The sequence below is a fragment of the Embiotoca jacksoni genome, unplaced genomic scaffold (assembly GCF_022577435.1).
Source record: "Embiotoca jacksoni isolate LCO1_2020_lvr unplaced genomic scaffold, fEmbJac1.0.p SCAF_5, whole genome shotgun sequence".
Classification (NCBI taxonomy): Eukaryota; Metazoa; Chordata; class Actinopteri; family Embiotocidae; genus Embiotoca; species Embiotoca jacksoni.
This window is the reverse complement of record NW_027185403.1, coordinates 8,956,252-8,977,753: the sequence shown is the minus strand read 5'-3', so window position 1 is coordinate 8,977,753 and position 21,502 is coordinate 8,956,252. Positions and strand designations below refer to the sequence as shown.

Genomic DNA, 21,502 nt, shown 5'->3' with positions numbered 1-21,502 from the left:
TGAAGTGACAGTGATGCTTAAGTAGTTGAAAAAACATCCAATAGGCCTCTTCATCAAAGACAATTGCACTTGTTAAAGTAGAAAAAACACTAGTGTTATCTTTAATGATGGTTATTTTTATGAGGAAGCATGACTGCGACGGTGAGATGGGATGCACAATACTAGGACCCCTTACACTGATGTAATCAAATATAATTCACAAGTTGTGAATTTTATTATTCATAATTATGCTTTACTTCTGTAACATGTTTAACATGGGGAAAAGTCTTTATAAACTGATACGACAATCTAAACAAAAGGGAAAGTCTTCAGGGTCACCTAACTTGAATATTCAAGTCACTATTGAGTCAGTCATAAGGGATGTTTAGAAGCCTCGGTACATTAAATCAAGATGAATGTTTTTCATGTAATTGAGTGAACAAATCTGCAGAGGATGGTTATATGATGGACCCTTGCTCTCAAGGTTAAATCAGTACTAGTAGCCCTTATATTACTTGGAAAGATTACAAACTTTGCAAAGCAGGCATCTGCAGGGTTTTATCACTGAAAGACTCGAGGTTTGAAGATGGTTTACGTAAGTGTCAGGTATGGGTTTTCTGTAAGTTAAATTAATTGGTTCTATGAATCTGCAATCATTATAAAATTTTACTCAATACAAAATGTCTCTCGCACCCCTGAAAGTCTTTTCTCAGTGTTTGAGCAATGCAAGTTTCAAGTTCACTCTAGAGTGAAATGCTGAGTGTACATCATTCTGCCAAAATCACTGACCAAACACACAAAAAATTAAGGACGAGGTCATGACCACAGAGTACCTGACAGAAATATGGAGAACCAGCAGTATTATTCAAGTATGGGAGTGCTTGATGAAAGTCAGGCATAAAGGAAAGCTACCATGTGTTGTTTGCTGAGGTGGAAGGAGTATTTAGATCCTTTACTTAATATATATATATACCAATAGAGTAATGTATAAATATTCCATTACAAGTAAAAGTCCTGCATGAAAAACCCTAAAGTTAGTATTAGCAGCAAAATGTAGTTAAAGTATTAAAGTAAGACTACTGGTTTGGTCCCTTAGGCTGGTATATAGTTATATATGACATAATTTGATTATTAATACTGAAGCATCAGTGTGTAAGCAGCATGGTTAGGTGGAACTAGTTTAAACTACTATATATCCAGTTTTTGTTTTTTTTTTATCCAGGGACAGTAAATTAATCTGAAGGGTCATCAGATGATTACTGGGAGAGGAAAGATGAAAAAACAAAGTTGTGATCCACAAATATGTCTTCAGTTTTGGGATTTTTTTTTTTCCTCTAATCTTTGACTTTTAGTGAGATATTTGAACAGTTATTGAAAAGAAACCATGTGAGAAGTTTACATTGATAAATCACTGTTTGCTGGAGCTGTAAACAACTCATAGATATCTGAAATGTGACCCCAACTACACACTGATTTTTGTAAGAGTAAGTACATCTAAAACGTACTTAAGTACAGAACTTAAGTAAATGTAGGCTACTTAGTTACTTTCCCCTACTGGCTGTCTGCTGTTTGTCACTGTTCCTTATGGAAACTTGAAGGAAACAGGTATCAGAGACAGAGATGGAGGTTTCATAACCATTTCCAATGACAGTAGAGGCCCCTTATAACACTGGAGGCCACTAGATGTCAGCCATGTTGTTTTATTTAGAGCTCAGTCAATGGTTACACAATAGGTTTGCTCTGCACATTCACTGTGACATGTTAGTGTTACTACGCGGATCTGGGTGCAACATCATACATCCTCCATATTGTGACAAGAATAGCAATAACTCAGACTTACCTTATTTTCATGCGTTGAGTCCTGGTGTGCAAAACCTGCTCATAGAAGGGACCAAAAAAAAAAAAAAAGACATCAAGAGCCAGTTCACTTAGTCACAGCTGCTACAGTTGCTTATAATTTTACTTTACTAAGATTGAAACTCCAAAAGAAAGGTCTAAACTGACGGGTTCCCTCACTATATCACTGCTATGATAACTCTGTGTGCTGCATTCATGACATTTTACAAAAGTATGAAACTGTAAGCTACAGTAAAGTGCAGGAAAATACATTTATCAGCCTGCAAACAAAATGTGGCTTAAACACTTAAACATAACTGCCAAAATGTATGATGACCCCGTTTAAAAAACAACAACACAAAACAAAACAACTTTGGGCAGTTTTTGTATTGTTGTAAATTTGTAATGTTTAACTGACATTACAGATTGTGCACTGCCAAAAGCTGTTGCTGTTCTTTGTTGGATAAAAAGTGAATATTTTCTACACACATTTGTAACTACCAGTCGAGGAAAATCATGTTATCTGGTGGAAGCTCATGAAAAGACACTTGAGTGTGAACCAGTGTGAGATGATTTTGTCATTTTCACTTTACAAGGTCAAGGATGGACTTTGAATCTGAACACTAAAGTGCTCACTGAAATGGAAATTTGAACATTTTACACTTTTGCGTACTCCACCTGCTGAGAAAGACTGTGTGAAATGATCAAAAGCTACTAATGGACCCTGTGGTGAGATACTTTTGTCGACCTATTTTCATTGTCAAACAGTGGCACGTTAATTAAATGTGAACAACTGTTAAATAAAGAACACGTATGATATCAATTTGATTTAACTTGACTTTGTGATAAACACAAATGAACGTAAAGGTCCTCTGCAGCTTGCACAAATTTTGCGCTGTGCAATTTGTATGACTGTCAATTGTAAATAAAAATGGTTCAGTTTCATTTACAATCCCCCGGCAGGTTGATATTACATTTCTAAATATGCACTGTAGTCGTGAACCTTCCTATTATGTTGCAGATATATTTCACTCATTTCCACTTTGGAGTTGTCTGAAAACAGTCTGTTTTCCTCTCTTTTTGGGGTCATGACCTTGGGGGTGACTAGAAACTCACTAAACCATTAATAATTGGACCCACATGCTTTCTGTTCAACAATTTCAATTGCAAAATACAAATACAAATCTGTCAGATATTACTCTAGAGACAGATGCAACAAAATTAGCTTAAAAAAAACTGATGACTGAAGTACATTCCTGCAAAGGCAAACCTGAAAGGTGGGCCATTCAAAGACTTTAACTGTTTCTTTCATTATCACATTGTGAATTTATATTTACTGTTTCTAATCATATTAACAGTGTGGCTCTAAAGACACGTGTTGGTTTGTTGATCCCTGATTTTGGTCCAGAGAGAATAAGCTCTACGCATATTTGATCAACTGAATGAAATCTGGTTCAGATGTTTATGGTACCCAAAGGATGAATCCTATTGATTTGGTGACTTTTGCTCACGTGTCGCTTTGAGCTTTTTCAACTTTGGCTTTTAATTAAACGTCCTGACAACAGTTCCATAATTTGCTTTGAAATTTGGTAGCTTACATTTGTTTTCATGGTGGATCCTAATGGTGATCTTTTGACATTTTTTTTAACTGGCGGCACCTGCTGGTCAAAATTTTCACTTCACATCAATTTGATGGATAGGGTGGCGATCATTCCGTGTTCTCAGACAATGAACCCAAATGACTTCAGTGACTTTCCATTTAGTCCTATTATCATACTCACATTTGTGGTTTTGAGAGAAACATTTCATCAACTATTGGAAATGTTGTCACGACATTCATTTTATTTAAAAATTTTTTTTTTTTTTTTCCTCAGCATAAATTACAATCAAATTGGTGATTCTTTGACTTGACTAGCACCATCATCAGGTCAAAATTGTGATTTTGTATATATTAAATGACCTCATACGAAAAAGCCATGAATAGAAACGTTTTTATTTTTGACTCAGTATTTGGCTTCCTGTGAGTGCGAGCATATCATTATTTATTTTATGACAGCACAACAGGAGAGTTGTTATTCCTACAACACCTGAATGCATCATCGGTGCAGGTGGCTCAGGGCGTGGCTTCATCCCAGTGGCCCAAGGGATTCAGGTGCGCATGCGTGAGCCAGAAAAGTGCGTTTTAGAATGATTACTGGTGGCCAGCGGAGAGAGACAGATTATACGGCTCTACACAACTGTTGTTTTAATCCCCTGAGCGAGGAGATTTAGCAAGAAAAAAAAAACAAAACCCTGGCTTTAAATCCAGCAGCCATATTGTATGGAAAAGCGACGGAAAGACTGCTGTTTTCAGAAAAAAGTCGTTTCCTCAGACCCTTCTGTCAGGACTTTTGGAGAGTTTCATTTTCTTCATTCACTGGCCGTGGGTTTCAGCTTTCCAGCTGGCTGTGGAATCCAGAGATTGTGACACATTTTTCATCCATTTCACATCATATCGTGGTCGTTTCTTTGGTTTAAAAAGTGTTAACATACACTTCTGAAAAATGAAGGACCGATTGGAGCAACTTAAGGCGGTAAGTGACGTCCAGGAAATGTTTAATTTCCTCACTCTTTATGTCTATTTTCCTTCTTCTGTTGTTTCTCTGTAATCTCGAATTGGCCTGTAAACACATTTATTTTAGTGAGAAAGGTTAATATCTATTAAAACATTCTTCTTTTACTACTACTTATACTTTAAGCATTTATCATAAATACTTGACATCTAACATGCTATCTATTAGAACAAATAGTGCACCATGTGATGACATAACTCAAGTGATCAATTCATTGACACTGCAAAGATGTTGGGTAAAAGTAACTCTTATGTAGACATCACTTTGTTTCTTCACACGCAGTCCAGTTGGATGTTGTGTCAGAGATGTGTTGAAATGTTGTGCAAAACAATACAGAATTAATTACACTTTACAATATTGATTTAAGCAAGTGCTCTAAATATCAGTGATTCTTGCATATTATAGACAAATACTGTTGAACTTACTCAGACGTAGCATTTGTGAGTCTCAGGTGAAAAAATAACAGCTGGTGATTTCTTCCGTTTTCATTTTCATTGATGAGGCGAGTAGTTGCCGGCTAAAGCTTAAGTTATTTTTATTAGTCCATCAACAGAAAATGCAAGGATTTTTATGATCACTTGATCTTTCGAAGATATTTTATCCAACAAAATGCTGTCACAATTCTCTGGTCTGGACGTCTGGTAGACATCTTGGTGTTTTCTGAAATTTGATTGAGAAGTGATTAATCACAATTAGGGCTGCAACTAACGATTATTTTCAATACCAATTAATCTGTTGATATATGTTCTCGATTTGGTCTTTCAAATAAAATAAAATGGTGAAAAATGGCGACCACTATTCAACATGTAGCCTGATTGTCTTGTTCTGTCCTGACCAACAGTCCACAACCAAAACATATTCGGTTTATTATCAGGGAGGATTAAAGAACCAGAAAATATTCACATGTAAGAAGCTGGAATCAGTCAATATTTACATCCATTCATTAATAAAATTACTCAAAACAGTTAATCGATTATCAAAGTAGTTGACGATTTGGAAAAGAAATATCATGAATTAAAATATATCAGTTACATTTTTAGTTGCCATTATATATACAAACATCAATCTAGTAAAATACTGATTATGGTCAAAGTAGAAAGTTGTGAAATGGACTCACGATCTACATTTAAAATGGACTGAATCCTGATCTTATTTACCTTTTTTTTTTTTTTTTTTTTTAATTATTATTTAGCCTTCACAGTCTAATTAAACAGAGAAGTCATTGGAAACACAAACACTGATTTCATTATTATTTCTATGAATCAGAATTGGATTAACGACGGTAAATAGTCTTGCTCCCCATGAGGCTAAAGGCCCTGATCCTATTGACACTGAAGATGGGATGTGTTACTATTGTTACCTGAAACTTGTGGCCAAATATTTGCAGTGTTTACAGTTGCTGAACTGCGTTATCCCCCCTCAGCCATCTGTAAGTCACACATTCATGTCTTCATTTCAGTGAAGGAACTTCAAATACTGTAGCAGACTCTTGGGAACTTGACACATACAGTGCGATATATTTTGCTTTGTATGTAACTGTTCTGTAGTTGAACTTGCGTCCACCCTGACTACTTTTTCCGTGTCATGGCTGCTCAGTTTCTTATCTTCCTGCCTTCTCCACCTCCTTCCTCCGCCTTTATTTTCCTCCTCCAGTTCCCTTTCTAATGTTTTAATTGCTGGCAGTCATCGGGGCTGTTTGTATGTCTGTGTGCAGAGGCGTATGTTCATGTTAATGTTTGCCACCAGCAGCATGATCACATCACATGAGTTTATACACCTGGACGATTTGGGGAAGTGTGCTCAACAAGAAACGCTTAATCATAGTTAATATGTTCCTGTTTAACACACTTTGTTGCTCGTACCGCTTTAGACAACAATGCCAAGAGCAGAAGTTGATACCTGTGCATTAGACAATTTGGTTTTTGAGGTAGACATCAACACGGCAGCAGCTTTCTGTTCCATTTCCTTAGTTTCAAATGTAGTTTCAGCCAAAGCCATACTCCTTTCAGTTTTGTATGTACAGTGTTCCCCCCTCATTGTACTACAGAGCTGGTGGGCCGCTGCTGTTACTCTGCTTCCCCACCTGGCTCACATTTCAGCACTGTGACTGGTAAAATTGTAACAGCGCTAACACGGAGTTCTTCTGTGGCATACGTTTTTTTTTTTTTTTTTTAAATCCCTTGTCAGATTTCAGCTTTGCCTGAGGGAGCACATTGGCTTCTGGCACCATGCTGCTGTATATATGACCCTGTCCTGCTGCTATAACGGCTAGTAGCACATTTTCTAAAGCAACCTGTGGGAAATTCTAGCAAAGGGCAAGTTGAAGATAAGTTATTTTTTATTGTCAATTCATCTAAGTAATTTATTGATAACATTTTTTGGTCTATACAATGTCAAAAAACGGTGAACATCATACTTCCTTAAAGATCAAGATTATGTATTCAGATGTCTCCAAAGATATCAGGATCTATCTCACACCCAGCGCAAAGCACAACACTTGTCTTTGCTAGTTTCAGATCGACGCAGTTGCGATTTTCTCGTCCAGCGCCATGTTGTTTGAATAACAAATGTTCCCAATTGCACCCAACTGAGCGCCCCTCGGTCTTAAAATGGGGCGGATTCAGGTGCATTGTTGGCACAATACTATTTTGAAGCGATGGTGCGATTGACCAACAATAACCTGGTCTCATGTCAATGCAGCAGCATTTTACTTTAAGGCTTCATTATTAAAATAGTAATATGTGCCTGCTCGTTACACACAGGGACATGCAGCAATTAGCAAACATGCAAAAGATATAAAAATTAAAAGATTACAAGTGTAAAGATTATTATTATTATTATGGATTTAAATAAAAACATTATTATAATCCTACTTTTCATCAGAATTCAAAGAGAAATGTGCTTTCCTGCCAGCACACCTGGCTTTCAAAGGGAATGGGAGGTCATTTTGTTGTTTGCTTTATTTGTGTTTGTTCGGCACGAAACGCCTATAATTATTGGAGCCACTAAGTAACACCCCTTTGAACCATATCTTTTACTTTGTGCTCAGATTGTTTGCTATTAAAACTGACTGAAGTGTTAGCTAGATCCCCTTCCGTTTATTGGAATTATAAAAAGAAAGGCAACAAATCTTCACAAATAACTTGTTGAAACTCCGGCTAATTATTTTTTGATCTTGTAATTCTTGCAGCTCCATTTGTGTATTATTCTTTAAGACTTCCTTCTCAGCTCAGTTTAGTCTTCTTCCACCTCCTCCTCCTTCTTAGTTGTCGTTCAGCAGCAGTGTGTGTTCAGTTTCATCATTTATGATCCCCAGAGACAAAGTCTGAAAGTGTATCACCTCCCGCTTGCTTAAAGATGACACAGTCATGGTAAAGATAAGTTACAGAGAGGGTTCAACAGGAGCCATGAATAAACTGGATTGTGTTTACATGACTGTCAACATCATATGTCAGAGAGGTCCCTTCAGAGTTATTCTGTATATGTACTGTATATATTCTGTATGTATATAACTGAGTATAGAGGCTGATATAATGACCTCAGTATTTCTTCTCGAGCTTTACTTTTCTATTCATGCCCTTAGTGTGTTGCACATTTGATCCGAATGTCCGTAGAAGCCAGTACGACAAAGAAAGTCCAATGATTTGTGCTCCGATGAAACACGTAACGAGAGACCGTCAGTTTGATGACAAGTGCTTCAGTGTAAAAAATCTCTCTAGGCTTGTCGAGCTGAATTATGCAACATGACATATGGCGCTTTGTTTGCAGAATAAGCATAATTAAGTGTTTTGCACAAAAGGAACAAGCTGGCATCCAAACTAACATGTATCATTCATGTGCAGCGCATGTGCTGTTCTCTAATCTTGATGTTCAGTTGACCAAACGCCATCCAGTGTGCGTTTTGAGATTTTTGATGATTACACAATCTTCAGGATGAGATTATTACAGTTTTGTTGTTTTCGGTTTGAAAAACGGAGAGAAAATTTAATTTTCTGCTGCATGGCTCACTCTGTCAAGACAGCCTTGTGGCTCACAGGGCCATTAAATCTCATTTGTCACAAATTAATTGTGTATTTAAAAAATAAATAAATGAAGAAAGGGTGGGCAAAATACTGGGTAATGTTAATCTATTTTTACTCGGCACACATGCATTTCAAACATTACGTCAAAACTAATCATGACGCATTACATCCGAACTCTGTAGTGACCACAAACAGTATGAGGTTAATGTATTATGAATAGCAGTGTGATCCAAAGGTGTGCTTCTGTGTCTTCCGCCAGTAATCGGTATCTCCAAGTTGAGTCATGAGATGAGCAAGTGACTTTAACTAGAAACGTCGTAAAAGTTTTCTTGATAACTTGGACAAAGTCACCCCTGCTGACTGTGTCTGTCAGTATCAAACTGTTTCTACTTAGAAACCAAGAACCTTTATGAGCGTGTGCGTATTTGTGTGTGTGGGGGGGGCCTTTGGTTGTTTGGTTTGTTACACACATCAGCCCTCTTTCCTCTTGTTTTTGCTGAATGAGAGACACTGGAAGGAAGTGAGTGCTTGTTCTTATCTCAGTACTGCAGAAATGCTGTGTGAGGGAGCATAATGTGTTCGGCACAGAGTGGCGTGTTTGAGAGGCCCTGTGAGAGATTCAAGCACAAGCAGTGTGTCCGTGCGCGTCCAGGCAGCAGCTGTTGTTAGTCACAGCAGCTTGAACCAAATAAGTCAAGGCTGCATTTGCAAGTAAAATTTCAGATGAGGGCTTGCCCGTAAATGTGTATGCCCTGTGCGGATATTGATTATTTTTATTATTGATGAAAATGTTTGTAAAATATCAGAAAAATGTGAAACTTTCTAAAAGTAAAGATAATGTTTACGAACAAATACGGCAAAGAAAAGCAGCTCAAATGACAGAAGGTGGAAGACTCAAATGTTTGGTGGTTTCGGGTAAAAAAAAAAAAAAAAAAAAAAAAAAAAATGATCAACACTATTAATTGATCATTTCCACTGTGACGTCATCTTCAGTGTAACAAACGTGCTTGCAGGTTCGTTTCGTCGGCAGGTTTGTACAGGATGTGCAATCAGTTGGCAGCAGTGTCACCTTTTAGCATCTGCTCAGCTTATGCGGATTTCTCAACTGACGTGATACCAAAAAAAAAGCACCAGGTCCTATCTACAGCTCTTCCCTGATGGAAACCCCCCAAAAAGGAGAGCACAGTTTGAGTTGAGCAGTGGAAAAAGAGTCTTGCTTCAGCTTTAACTCCCAGTTTCTTTTAGTGCCTTGTCTCATTTAATGACAAACCAAGGAGCTGTGTAGCTCCATGAGCAAGTTAAAGTGTAACTGTAATTGCAGAGCTTGTCCAGTGCAGCCTAAATTAAGTGTAATATTTATTGAGATCGGCAGTTTAGCGATTGAGGCCGGGTCAGCTGATATGAGAGAGCGGGGAAGTCGACAGCTGTGACGCCCAACATTTTCCATGACCTGACTTTGACCCGGGAGCACACCTGCGGAGTCCAGACCTCCGGCTCAGTCACACTGTATGTTACAAACACAAACGTGCTGCTGTAGGCGTAAAGACTTTAGTCGGCTGAAAATAAAATCAGTGTGTCTAATGAAAAACATATTTGACCTGGAAAAGCAGAAACACTTCAAAGGGAGGAGACAACTGAAGTTTTGGTCCGTTTTCACATATAGTTACATGTTATATTTCTTCACCCAAGACTGTCACGACATGGCCTTGATGTCTGTATACATTATAGCTTGGTTGTTGTTGTTTCTGAAGTCAGTTTTAAAGTCCGTAGGAAACAGGTTGAGTTCCTGGAGTCCTTTCATGTAAATATTCAGCAGCAGTGCGGAGCTCTTTGTGACGAACCACCAGTGCTGCCTCGTGTTTACAGACTGTCCCTTCTAACATTTTTATTGACTTCAGCAAAGGGAAGCTACTCCTGAAATTTATTAGGTGTCGGCTGATTAGGGTTAGACCAGTATTTCTGGCTGATTTATCATGCTGAGCTGCTAACCAGGAAGCAATTTCATTATTATGGAGTTTAATTATGATTCAAGATCTAATGCTGTTTTGTGGTTTTTCCAAACTGACAAGGAAAAACCTTCTGAGCTACAGTTTGGTAATAAAGCAAGCTTGAAAAGTTGATTGTTATTACAGAACAGTGGCACAAAATATCAGTTTTCTGTAAAAATGAGACAAAATCAAAAATAGTTTAACATTTCAGGGAAGCACAACAATTCTTTCTTGTTTTAAATTCATTGAGAGGATCGATACGGCAAATATAAAGAAAGATACAGCCGGCAGCCTTGTGATTTTGTACATCGAGTTTGATGTATACACCCAAGCAGGGCTTTGAGTTAGTTTTAAACAGAGTTGATTTGTTTAACAGGACGTCTCTGTAATTGCTACCTACATTGAGTGCATTTATTCTTCATATTTATCGGTGTACATGTCATGGGAAAAAAACAAAACGGAAATTCACCTGTCAACAGTGAGTCAATTTAATTGTTACATTTTTTTTTTTTTTAAGATATCAAATGTGACACAAGAAGAGCACAGCTTTTCAGGAGAGAAAATAAAATACAGGATAAATAAGGAGTGGGATAAGTTGCCCCACATGTGCACAGAACTGTCTGTGTTTCTGTTTTTACCCGGGTGAACATATTTGAACAAACCTTTTAATCCTGAGGTGCTGATGACACGTTTGAGCTTCAGAGAAACGTGTAATACCCTTCACACATTCTTTCTGGCCAGCTGGATCTACTAACACTACTCTCACACTTGCTTTTTATTCTGACAGACGTGTGATCAAGATGACGAAGAGGTGGAGATTGCGGTGGACAACGCAGCCTTCATGGACGAGTTCTTCTCTCAGGTGAATTTTACAGTGCATTAGTGTGTGGGAGCTCTGCTTCTTCTTCGCTTGTATTTGGGACAACCCACATGGATAGATGTTCTTAATCTTTGTCATTTGTGTATGTATCTATTTGTGTGTTTGTTCCAGATTGAGGACATCAGGACCAGTATTGATAAAATTGATGAGAACGTGGCTGAAGTCAAAAAGCTTTACTCTGTTGTCCTGTCTGCTCCCACATCAGATCAGAGTAAGACACCAGCTTTTCTTCTCACACCTGTTCTGTTTTCTCGTCTTTAAATTTCCTCAACTGATGCGAGTCTCTAAGGATCAAATTAATGCTTCTCCTCCATCAGCTGCATTAAGTTGCATTTTTGCCCCAAATAAAATATCTTTATATTTCTTTACACAAGATTTTAAATGTAGATCAGTAAATGCAGCTGCACTGTTCTGTGAAGCAAATGATTTGTCGTCTTGAATGATGACACATCATGAAAGAAGCTGATTTGTACTAAATGCAGCTGTCTCACTCTGTCTGTCACTGCATGTCTCTTGCTTCCTAGAAACACAGGATGACTTGGAGGCGATCACCAATGACATAAAGAAAATGGCCAACAATGCTAGAAACAAACTCAAAAGTGAGTCTGCCTCCTACTACCACACACAGCTTTGTCAGAATAATTTTTTATGTTTACTGGAGTGTGGTGTGAGGTTTGAATGAAGAATTAAACAGTGATGTGATGTGTAAGTAGTTCAGTTGAATCATAAATCGATGACTTGGACTTTTCTTTGCAGCCATCGAGAGGAATCTGGAGTCAGAGGAGCAGGAGAGGGTGTCGGCTGACATGCGGATACGTAAATCACAGGTAAATAGTTTACATCGGACCTTAGGATGAAGCTGTTTTATAGCAAACCTCCACTTGCGTTCATAATTAAAAGCGTTTTAAACAGGGTGTGGGAGGTCTAATCACTTCTTATTTCTTGTGTTATTATCTCAAATGTAAATTCAATGGGCTTTATCAGCTTGATCATTTCTAATTACCTTCCTGTCAGAACATGATTAAGGTAAAGAAAAGGAGGGAAAATAGGGAAGAGGGTGTTTTTAAAACCTATTTGCAACAGCAGATTTTGGCATTTTTACTAATTATTTAAAACATTAGCAAAAATGTGTTCCTCTTTGACATAAAAAGTACATCGACATTTGTCTGCCGTGTCTCTGTCTTCACGTTTCTGCCCGGAAGAATACTTGTGTGCTTGTGTCTTAATTTATTATTATTCTGTCTCCCAGCATGCAGTGCTGTCCAGGAAGTTTGTGGAGGTCATGACGAAATATAATGAAGCTCAGGTGGACTTCAGGGAGAGGAGTAAAGGACGTATTCAGAGACAGCTAGAGATCAGTGAGTGACACCTGCAAACACAGCAACTAAGTCATGTGACGGTCGCACGGTCCCCTTTGTCATTATTCCTTTTTCTTTTCCCTTTCTTCTCCAGCTGGAAAAGCAACGACAGATGAAGAACTGGAGGAGATGTTGGAGAGTGGCAATGCTGCAGTGTTTACTGCAGGGGTAAGAATGAATGTGTGTGTGTGTATGTGTGTGTGTGTGTGTGCGCGCATGTTTGCATTTCCACGATTTTTAAGGCCCAGTTCAGAACAAAGGTTAAATGCAACTATTTGCAAATTACCAGTCTGCAACATAGTGAAACCTGCGTGTATACACCCAAGGAAAGGAACTAAACAAGACGGTACAACATCAACACAGCAGCGTTTTAACTGACAGCATCTCAGGCTTTCTCAGGTAGCTGCATTTCATTTTCATGTCTTAAAACATGAATGAGGATAGTGACAGTGAGTTCCTTGCAACATTTGCTTTTTCAGTATTGCTGAAATGGCAAAAACATAAATTATGCAATGCAAAATTATACCATGACCTTGAGACAGAAAATCTCGGCCCAATCCCAATTGGCACACTCACGGACTCGCAGACTTTGAGGCGCATCACCGGTAAGTCAGCGAGGGTTCAGGGCCCCATAAGTTTGTGAAGGCTCTCTGGCGCACATTTTGAGCCCTTTTAGATACACTTTTGGTAATTTCGCATTGTCAATGTATTAATGTCAATGCCTTTTGTTTTGGTAATATGCTAAAATGTATATATTAAGTGGGGGTGTATTTAATGTTTAAACATTCTTGTACATTTGATCAAATTACCAAGACTCAGGAAAGGCAATAATGTAAATAATTTAAATGGATAACGTATTTAAATAAATAAATAAGTTCCTTCTGTTTTCCAACTAGATTTAACGATCGAGATTAAATGGAAGATTCAATGCCTAATCTTAATCACGCTGACTAGAAGTAATAAAAAGAAACATTAGATGTGATCAAAGGCCGGTCTTCATTTGAACACCGAGACTGAGGTTCTTGTGTTTTCATGTCCGTGTTTGTATTGCTCCTGTGTGGTAACAGTAAACCTCTCCTCCCCTCTTTAGATTGTGGACTCCGGGATCTCGAAACAAGCCCTGAGTGAGATTGAGTCCAGACACAAAGACATCGTCCGTCTGGAAAGTAGCATCAAAGAGCTGCACGATATGTTTGTAGACATCGCCATGCTGGTGGAGAGCCAGGTACGCACAGCCGCTACATCCACCAGCCTGTCATTTAATCCATCCATTAGTCAATTTAACAACCTCTCATCTCATTCATTCATTCATTTAGTCATTCTTTGTATTCATCCTTAAATCTTCTCCATGGCTTTGTGTTCTGTATTAAATTGTCTTTTTCTCCCAATTATTTGTCTCTCTGTCACCGCTGTGGTATGACTGTCAATCTGCATGTGTCTCTGTTTCCTCTTTTCCAGCTCCATGTCTTTCTTGTACCTCTCTTTACTCGCTTCTGCCACCTCCATCCCATTACCCATCATTAACGGAACCAGCATGAACGCATTTAGTAAGATCGTTATTTATATCGGAACAGATTTCACACTAGAGCTCAAACACACTTTGCTGAACAGTCAGCCCCTGCATGTGAATTCATACTTAAGTATAACCACATATTTCTTGCTGCTTACGCCATGCTGTCTGAGGGAAAGCCTTGTTTAAGGTAAGGGCCCGATGTCTTGCACACTTCTGCTGTTTGTGTTGTGTGATTTCTCAGGAAACTCTTGTTCTTATTTCTAGTTTTAAGTTCCAAAATGAAATTCAAACATCAAAGTATTGGTCAAACAACCAATAATACATCTGAAGTCTAATGAATGAAGCATTTTAACCAGTCTGCAGTACTTTGTTTTACCATTAACTCTTTATCTCGCTGAATGTTGTTAATGTTTTTCAGGGTGACATAGTTGACAACATAGAGCAGAATGTATCCAAATCAGAGGACCACATTATAGAAGCAAGGGAACAGACCAAAAAAGCCGTAAAGTACCAGACCAAAGCACGTAAGGTAATGTCACTTTACCAGCGATCACACCAGTCTGCCTGTGACCTCTTCCTGTTTTTTTCTGTTTAGTTTCTTAACAGTGTTGCAATTTTTCTGTTTGACACATTTAAACCACACAGTGTGCCTGCAGATCACCCTCCCTCGCCCAACACGCAAACACACTCATTGCTATCCTCAACCAACTGTTGCATTCTCTGTGCCTTGCTCTTTTTTTTTTTTTTCCCTCTCTCTCTCTTTCTCTCTCTCTGTTATTTCACTTATTTGCTCTTGCTGCTTTTTGCTGCCTCTGACACGGTTCACGTCAGGGTGGGATGATTGACAGGATTGAGAGCAACATGGACCAGTCGGTGGGATTTGTCGAGCGGGCCGTAGCAGACACTAAGAAAGCTGCAAAGTTTCAGCAAGAGGCTCGCCGTGTGAGTGACGATACAGTCAAAAACAACGGCCCGGTTTCCCAAAAGCAACAGAAAATGTATTTATTTTATTCCTTTTCAAATTGAAGTACACTCTTTAACCAGCAGAAAAAAAAGATGAGAGAGATACAGAATGAAGTATAAAGTGGAGGAAATTTGACACCACATGACAAAAACAGAGTTGGATTCAAGTTCACAAGGCTGACGGCACGTTACAGTACGATTATAGAATCCGTGTTATTCAGGCGACCCTAAACTACTGTGAACATGTACCTGGAACATCAAGTCCTCTGTCTCCTCCCGTCCAGACAGTGCTGAGCAGAAGCTAATGGCCCATACAGGTGTCTTTTAAACTTTACTTGGACAGTGAACAACACTGCATGGAAAATGTTGCCGTCTCATTCATTTGAGTGGGACCTTTATGTTGCACAGCAAGAGGATAGGGCCCCAGCAAAAAATACAAACCAAAACAAAACAAAACAAAAACACCCAAGAGTTATCTGGTAGAGAAGTACAAAAGCTCAACTCTTCGTGTAACACAATAAGGTATAATTTGTTAAGAAGCAGTGTTAGCCAGTTGAATACATGCAGGCCCAAACTCCTTTTAGATTACCTTGTAACGTGAATTTAGGATTTCTGCTATTTACGTTGTGATCGTCGCAATAAATGATAACATTATTACTTTATGTATTTTTAAAGAGTTGTACAATTCTGTTCTGCAGTGCTGTGTTTGGACCGGACAGTCAAACTCGCTCATAGTTTTCATCAGTACCTGAAACTACACACTTTTTTTTTTTTAAACACATAGCTGTCTCTCTAGAAATTATTAGAGTTCCTCTTTAACACAAGAATGCTTTTGGGAAACCTGCTCGACTTCTTGAAGACCATCCCCACCATCGAGAACCCGATCTTCACCTTGATCCTGACCTGTGATGATCCCCAACCCTCCTACCTGCTGAAACACACACACACACACACACACACACACACACACACACACACACACACACACACACACACACACACACACACACACATACACACACACACACACACTGACAGCTTCCTCACTCTTTTCTCTCTGTCCTCTTTCTTTAGCTTTATCTCATGACTGCAGCACTGGCCTTTGCTTTTGTTTGTGTTTCTGGCTGTTACAGCATGTGTGTAAAAACATGACGTCCACACTGTTGTGACAAGCGAAAACTGGTTTATCAAAGAGTTTGTGTGGTTACCAAGCTACAAAGATAATCCACGATATCGGATACGTTCATTGTTGACATTTCACCTGATAGAAAATAGTACAAACTTCATGTATTGTAACAAGTTCTAGTTATTACTAGTGCTTGTTACAATATAATATAATAACAATATAATAAACTTTATTATAAATAATGATAAACTTTATTATTAGTACTAAACTTTAGTATTATTACTATTCTTCACTAGTTGATACCATCATTGTTGCACCTATCTGTAAATGACTTGCTGTTGTCTCCCGCTGAGATTGGACCTGATGGTACTGTATGTACTTGGTTGTTCCCAACAGAAAACGGTGATAATAGTGGTGGTTGTGCTCGTCTTGCTGGCAGTACTAGCTCTCATAATCGGGTTGTCAGTGGGATTGAAGTGAAGCTGAGGAGCTATTTGAGTAAGGGGAGAGCTAAGGGTGAGTAACACTGGAGCAAATGTCGGCTGTAGCGCCATAATGGGTGTGGGTGTTCGAGGAATGCTTTGGAAAGGAGTTTGCACTTCCCTTCAGGGTGTGTGTGTGTGGGTGTGTCTCTCTCTCTCTCTCTCTCTCTCTCTCTCTCTCTCTCTCTCTCTCTCTCTCTCTCTCTCTCTGTGTGTTTTTCTTTCTATGGAGAGCCTACTTGAGGTGTGTGTATTTGAATTTCTTGGGTGTGTTAAGTTTCTCTCCCATTCTGCTGCACTATCCTCTGGTTACTGTTGAACAAACAAAGCTTTGCTGGTGGTGAGTTAGTCACACTTCGTTTCAGCTGGAGTTTTGGTTTGCAGCGCTCGTGAAGCCCTGACGTTAACACTATTCTCCCTGTGTGTCTCTGTATCTCCCCCTCTGTAGAGGATGATAAATTATCGGTGCCGTCTGTGCTGTGGTTGGTCTCATCCTCCTCACTGTCATCCTCACCCAGACAGTGTAGCAGGACTGTACCTTGCTGCCATCATCTCATCACTCTCTCCACCCTGTTCTCCATCAGATGCCCCACGAAAGAAAAAACGGATACTGATCACTCCATATTTATATCATATTATTTACAACCCGTCCTTTAGAAACAACTGAAGGTGTGGGCGATGCATTTGACCTCAGTTTGAGGATGCTCTGCTGCAAATGAGACTGAAGCCGACATTAGGTACAACACCTAATGTCGAAAAAGGGAATTGAAAAATAACCGATCACGATGTCACAATTCTTTGTGCAACATTTGGTGCCAAAGAATTAACATGGACGTATTTGTCCTCGGAAGTTTTAACCTCATGGAAGCACATCACCTCCCTGATCATTTTTCCTTCATGAGCCCCGACACATTTCATGATCGTCACTGATCGTTCACTGCTCTGGGATTTTATTGGGTTTGGGGAGTTGCAGCACTTTTACATTTCCAAACGTGTAATTAAACTCAAAATGTCTGTAATTATCATGTATATAATAGAGTTATATGTTTAGTAGTTCTGAATGTAGCCTAGGTCTTTAACTTGAAGAGGACTGGCGTGTATGCTCGCTCATGATCCTTCAACTTAAGGAGCCCTAGTGCTTGTTATTTTAAAATGTGAAAGATGGTCATTAGAGCACATTTCATGAACTCTCTCTCTCTCTCAAAAAAAAAAGACAGGCAGGTGGGATAAAGATGTATGACTTGCTTGGAGAGTTCTGTAAACACTGCAGTATCTGGGAGAAGTACCTGAAATTGTGGCTTCCCAAAATCTTGTCAAACCTATTTTTCATATATAGACATGATTATCTCCTATGTTGAAATGCTTTAAAAACGTTTAATACCGAAGATTTTGTATTGAGGCTGATAGTAACACTAGTGGTTTTGTATTTATTCAACGTTTTGATGAAGTCGCACACAACTGCACACTCTAACCAACAGTATGGTGTCCCTGGCTGGTGGCTCTTTTGTTAGTGAGATGAATTAACAGGTGTATTTTAGGCCTCCCAATATTTCTACTGTAAACATATAAATCAGCTGCTAGTTTATTAAATGCAACCCAGCAATGCATCCTTTGTTCATGACGGTTTTAATGTTCCGTTTTTGTGTACAGAGCTTTAGAGATATGCCAATTACATTTTATGAACATTGTGGTGGCTGTGCATCTAATATTTAGTCTGCTGTCACTGGTATGCACGGGTTGAAGAATATATTAGAAACACCCTTAATAAACATTTCATCAGGCCTTTTCTTTGAATGTGTTAGACTGACGGTTTTACTGAACCACAGTGCACAGGTCGTCACCCGGTGGCGTTAACAGGGTTATTAAAGCAGAAGATTCCAGCTGTGCATATCAGACTTAATATTTCAACCAATCATCAAGAGATGAGCCATTTCAGTCACCTAATGTAACCTATATAACCTGTATAATGCAACCTATTTGTTTTAGGTTTTTCTTTAAACCAGAGCCAGACAGACCCAGCGTGGTCTTTTGGCCACACTAGTCTACTCTATTAACTGAGCTTGAACCATCAGTGTAGGCTGCAATAAGAGAGGAAGAAGACAACTGAAGCTGTTGTTCACTGTTTTAAGTTAAGTGCCTTTGATTTGAAGAGAAATTAAAGATTTTATGTTTTTTAATGTCTGGTTGACTTGTGTTTTCTGTCCTGCTGTTGTTTTATGAGGAAGTAAATAAGTAACTGATGTTTTTACACTTTTTGATGACTGCATGTTGCTGAGAAGCTGTGTGAATGTGTTTTATGGGACGGTCTGCATGTCAGCAGATTGTTGATACATCACGCTAACCACTGTGTTGCAAAGTACAGCTTTTAAAGACCGGTGCACACTTGCAAAAGTAAGTCGTTTCACCTTTCCTCTCTCTTCACACACACACACACACACACACACACACACACACACACACACACACACACACACATATCCCCCTCTATACCCCACCCCCACCCACCCTAACCTGCGTGACCCTTTGTTCTCCTTTGCTCAATCGTTTCCTCAAACTAGTGTCAATAAGCAGAAATAATTGCACCGTGTTAGTTGCTTTGTGTTTTGTGTTTAATTTCTCTGACTGTTTTTCTCACCGTTGTGTATTTTCTGATTAAATCTCCAGAAAAAGATGATGATTACATTGTGCTGTGCCATCATTGGGATTGTTGGGTTCTCCTACATGTACAGCTTCTTCTCATAAAAGGTTTTACACAGGTGAAACACCTGCATCAGCCTTTAACACTATACACTCGCCACTTGCACACTAAATGTTTAAAGACCGTCCTTTCTTTTGTGTTTGTGTGGTGTTTCTAAGGAGGAGGATTTCTCAGAGAAAAAGGAACATCTCTTCAGGTGCTCCCTTATTTTTACCCTGACAATTATTTGAATTATTTTAAAATATCATGGATGTATTTTTAAAAAAAAGGAACCACATTTGTCCCGTGCACTTTCCCTTCTATTAAGTATTTGAATTTCAGTTATTTTCTTGCTGTATGAAGTGTTTGAAAACGTGTCATAAATGTGTAGATTTTTCTCAATCTGCCTGTTCTCAGCCAGATGGCTTAACATGTTACTTTTGATCATATTTAGCCATTATTGGCCGACTGTAGTCCAGCGCCTCCTGCTGGTGCACTGAGGGATCAGTATAATTTAGAGAAATTGTAACTATCAGGAAATCATTTCCAAGGCTTCATTTAAACTTGCATGAAAAAAATGCATGAACATGAGCTTCTTTTCGTGCTATTTAGGCTTTTTTTTTAACTAATCTGATCAAAACTATCCAATTAAGTAGTATTTTCTGGATTGTTTGTTGTCATAATTTTAATAAGATGTGTGTGATTTTTTTGTTGTTGTGCGTGATCTGTCTGTATGCGTCTGTGTCGCTGAAACGCTTGTATCGATGGTCTTCTCTGTAGCAGTCGCTCACTGGCTGTGTTGTCAACTCGGTGAAGCCTGTTATGTAATAAAAGATTGCCGTGCATTGTACCAAGTGTGCTTTGCCTCTTGTGCTGGTGATTTGACACCTCGGCTCAGCTGATCGTCTGTTTCCACGGAGGGACCCCCTCGTGTCTTTCTAAACTCTCAGGGCATCGAGCCTCTTCCCTTACGTGTGAAAGCTACAGCCGATGCATGGCGACCGCACGACTCTAGCGCTTTCCTGACCTCATTTCATCCCCCATGAAGCTTTTCTTCCTCACCGCCCATCAGCACGAGAGGGGGCGGGGTCTACGCAAGGGTGCGCTCGCTTTTCTGCTCCGGGTGTGAATACTTCGTTGTGCGACACAAGTACGGAAAAAGGGGAAGAAGAAGATAGGCCACTCGTTTGTAGAAAGACGTACGTCTAAATATAATACATCATATAAATAAATCTGAATACACGAATCAACTCAGAAAAGACATATACCTCACATCGCCTGAAACCAGTGTACTTAAATAAAATGTACAAGCAATGGTGTATTTTTACAATACAGTATGTCAAAAATAAGTGTTTATCCACAACATAAAATAACGTTCACAATTTGAAACGATACATAAAATGTTATTGTGATAATTACATTGAAATAAAGCAGAAGTGTCATAAATACTAAATCCTTTGGCTACAAATAACTCTTACTGTTAATATATATATATATATTTACACATATATATATCTACATATATATATTTACAAATAAATTAAAAAAAATTCCCCTCGGGGATTAATAAAGTATATACCTACCTACCTACAGATATATAGATATAGATCTATATCTATATCTATCTATATATCTATATATATATATATTAGACATATATATATTAGATATATATTAGAACATGGAATAAACTAATCATGCAGATCTTTTTTTATGGTGTAGAAATTTCAACCAGGCCTTAGTTTGAATAGGTTAGGTTAGGTAGTTACTTTATGAATCCCCGAGGGGAATTTGTTTTCGCTACAGCAGCATACAGGAAGCAATAAGATAATAATAGAATAATAGAAAGCAATAAAATAGCAGTAAAAATATAAAATATAAAATGCACAGTATATACAGTACAGTATATATCTATATATATGAGTATACAGTCCTGCTTTAGTACATGCAGTTGCTAATATTTTGTTCTGCTTTTGTTAAATGTTTAATTCAGGACCTTGTGGTGGAGGTGGAGTGTGTTTAGTTGTCGTGTGTTGTATTTCTTCCACGACCGGAACATATTCCGG

The 21,502-nt window shown here is 38.6% G+C and overlaps 1 protein-coding gene across 7 annotated transcripts; it reads left to right on the top strand.

Moving 5' to 3' along the window:
* The first annotated feature begins 4,009 nt into the window (after nucleotides 1-4,009).
* On the top strand, nucleotides 4,010-20,775 carry stx3b (syntaxin 3b). 7 transcript variants are annotated; one of them, XM_069171349.1, is made up of 12 exons: nucleotides 4,010-4,388; nucleotides 11,225-11,299; nucleotides 11,429-11,528; nucleotides 11,842-11,916; nucleotides 12,074-12,144; nucleotides 12,567-12,675; nucleotides 12,770-12,843; nucleotides 13,766-13,900; nucleotides 14,607-14,717; nucleotides 15,020-15,130; nucleotides 19,424-19,515; nucleotides 19,616-20,775. In XM_069171349.1, the coding sequence occupies exons 1-11, from the start codon at nucleotides 4,359-4,361 to the stop codon at nucleotides 19,499-19,501; spliced, it is 969 nt and encodes a 322-aa protein (XP_069027450.1). In that variant the 5' UTR covers nucleotides 4,010-4,358; the 3' UTR covers nucleotides 19,502-19,515; nucleotides 19,616-20,775. The 7 variants fall into 7 exon arrangements, 5 of the variants coding, with proteins under 5 accessions (XP_069027450.1, XP_069027445.1, XP_069027449.1 ...); XM_069171344.1 differs by lacking the exons at nucleotides 15,020-15,130; nucleotides 19,424-19,515; nucleotides 19,616-20,775 and adding exons at nucleotides 16,674-16,793; nucleotides 17,208-18,936; XR_011179339.1 differs by lacking the exons at nucleotides 14,607-14,717; nucleotides 15,020-15,130 and having other exon boundaries at nucleotides 19,424-19,653; nucleotides 20,217-20,775.
* The last annotated feature ends 727 nt before the right edge of the window (nucleotides 20,776-21,502 follow it).

What these genes read in the sequence shown, in the direction of transcription:
- stx3b (XM_069171349.1), top strand. Translation starts at nt 4,359, where the DNA reads ATGAAGGACCGATTGGAGCAACTTAAGGCG. An exon ending in GATTGGAGCAACTTAAGGCG is followed by an intron (nt 4,389 to 11,224) that starts GTAAGTGACGTC and finishes TTATTCTGACAG; the next exon opens with ACGTGTGATCAAGATGACGA. An exon ending in ACCAGACCAAAGCACGTAAG is followed by an intron (nt 14,718 to 15,019) that starts GTAATGTCACTT and finishes GGTTCACGTCAG; the next exon opens with GGTGGGATGATTGACAGGAT.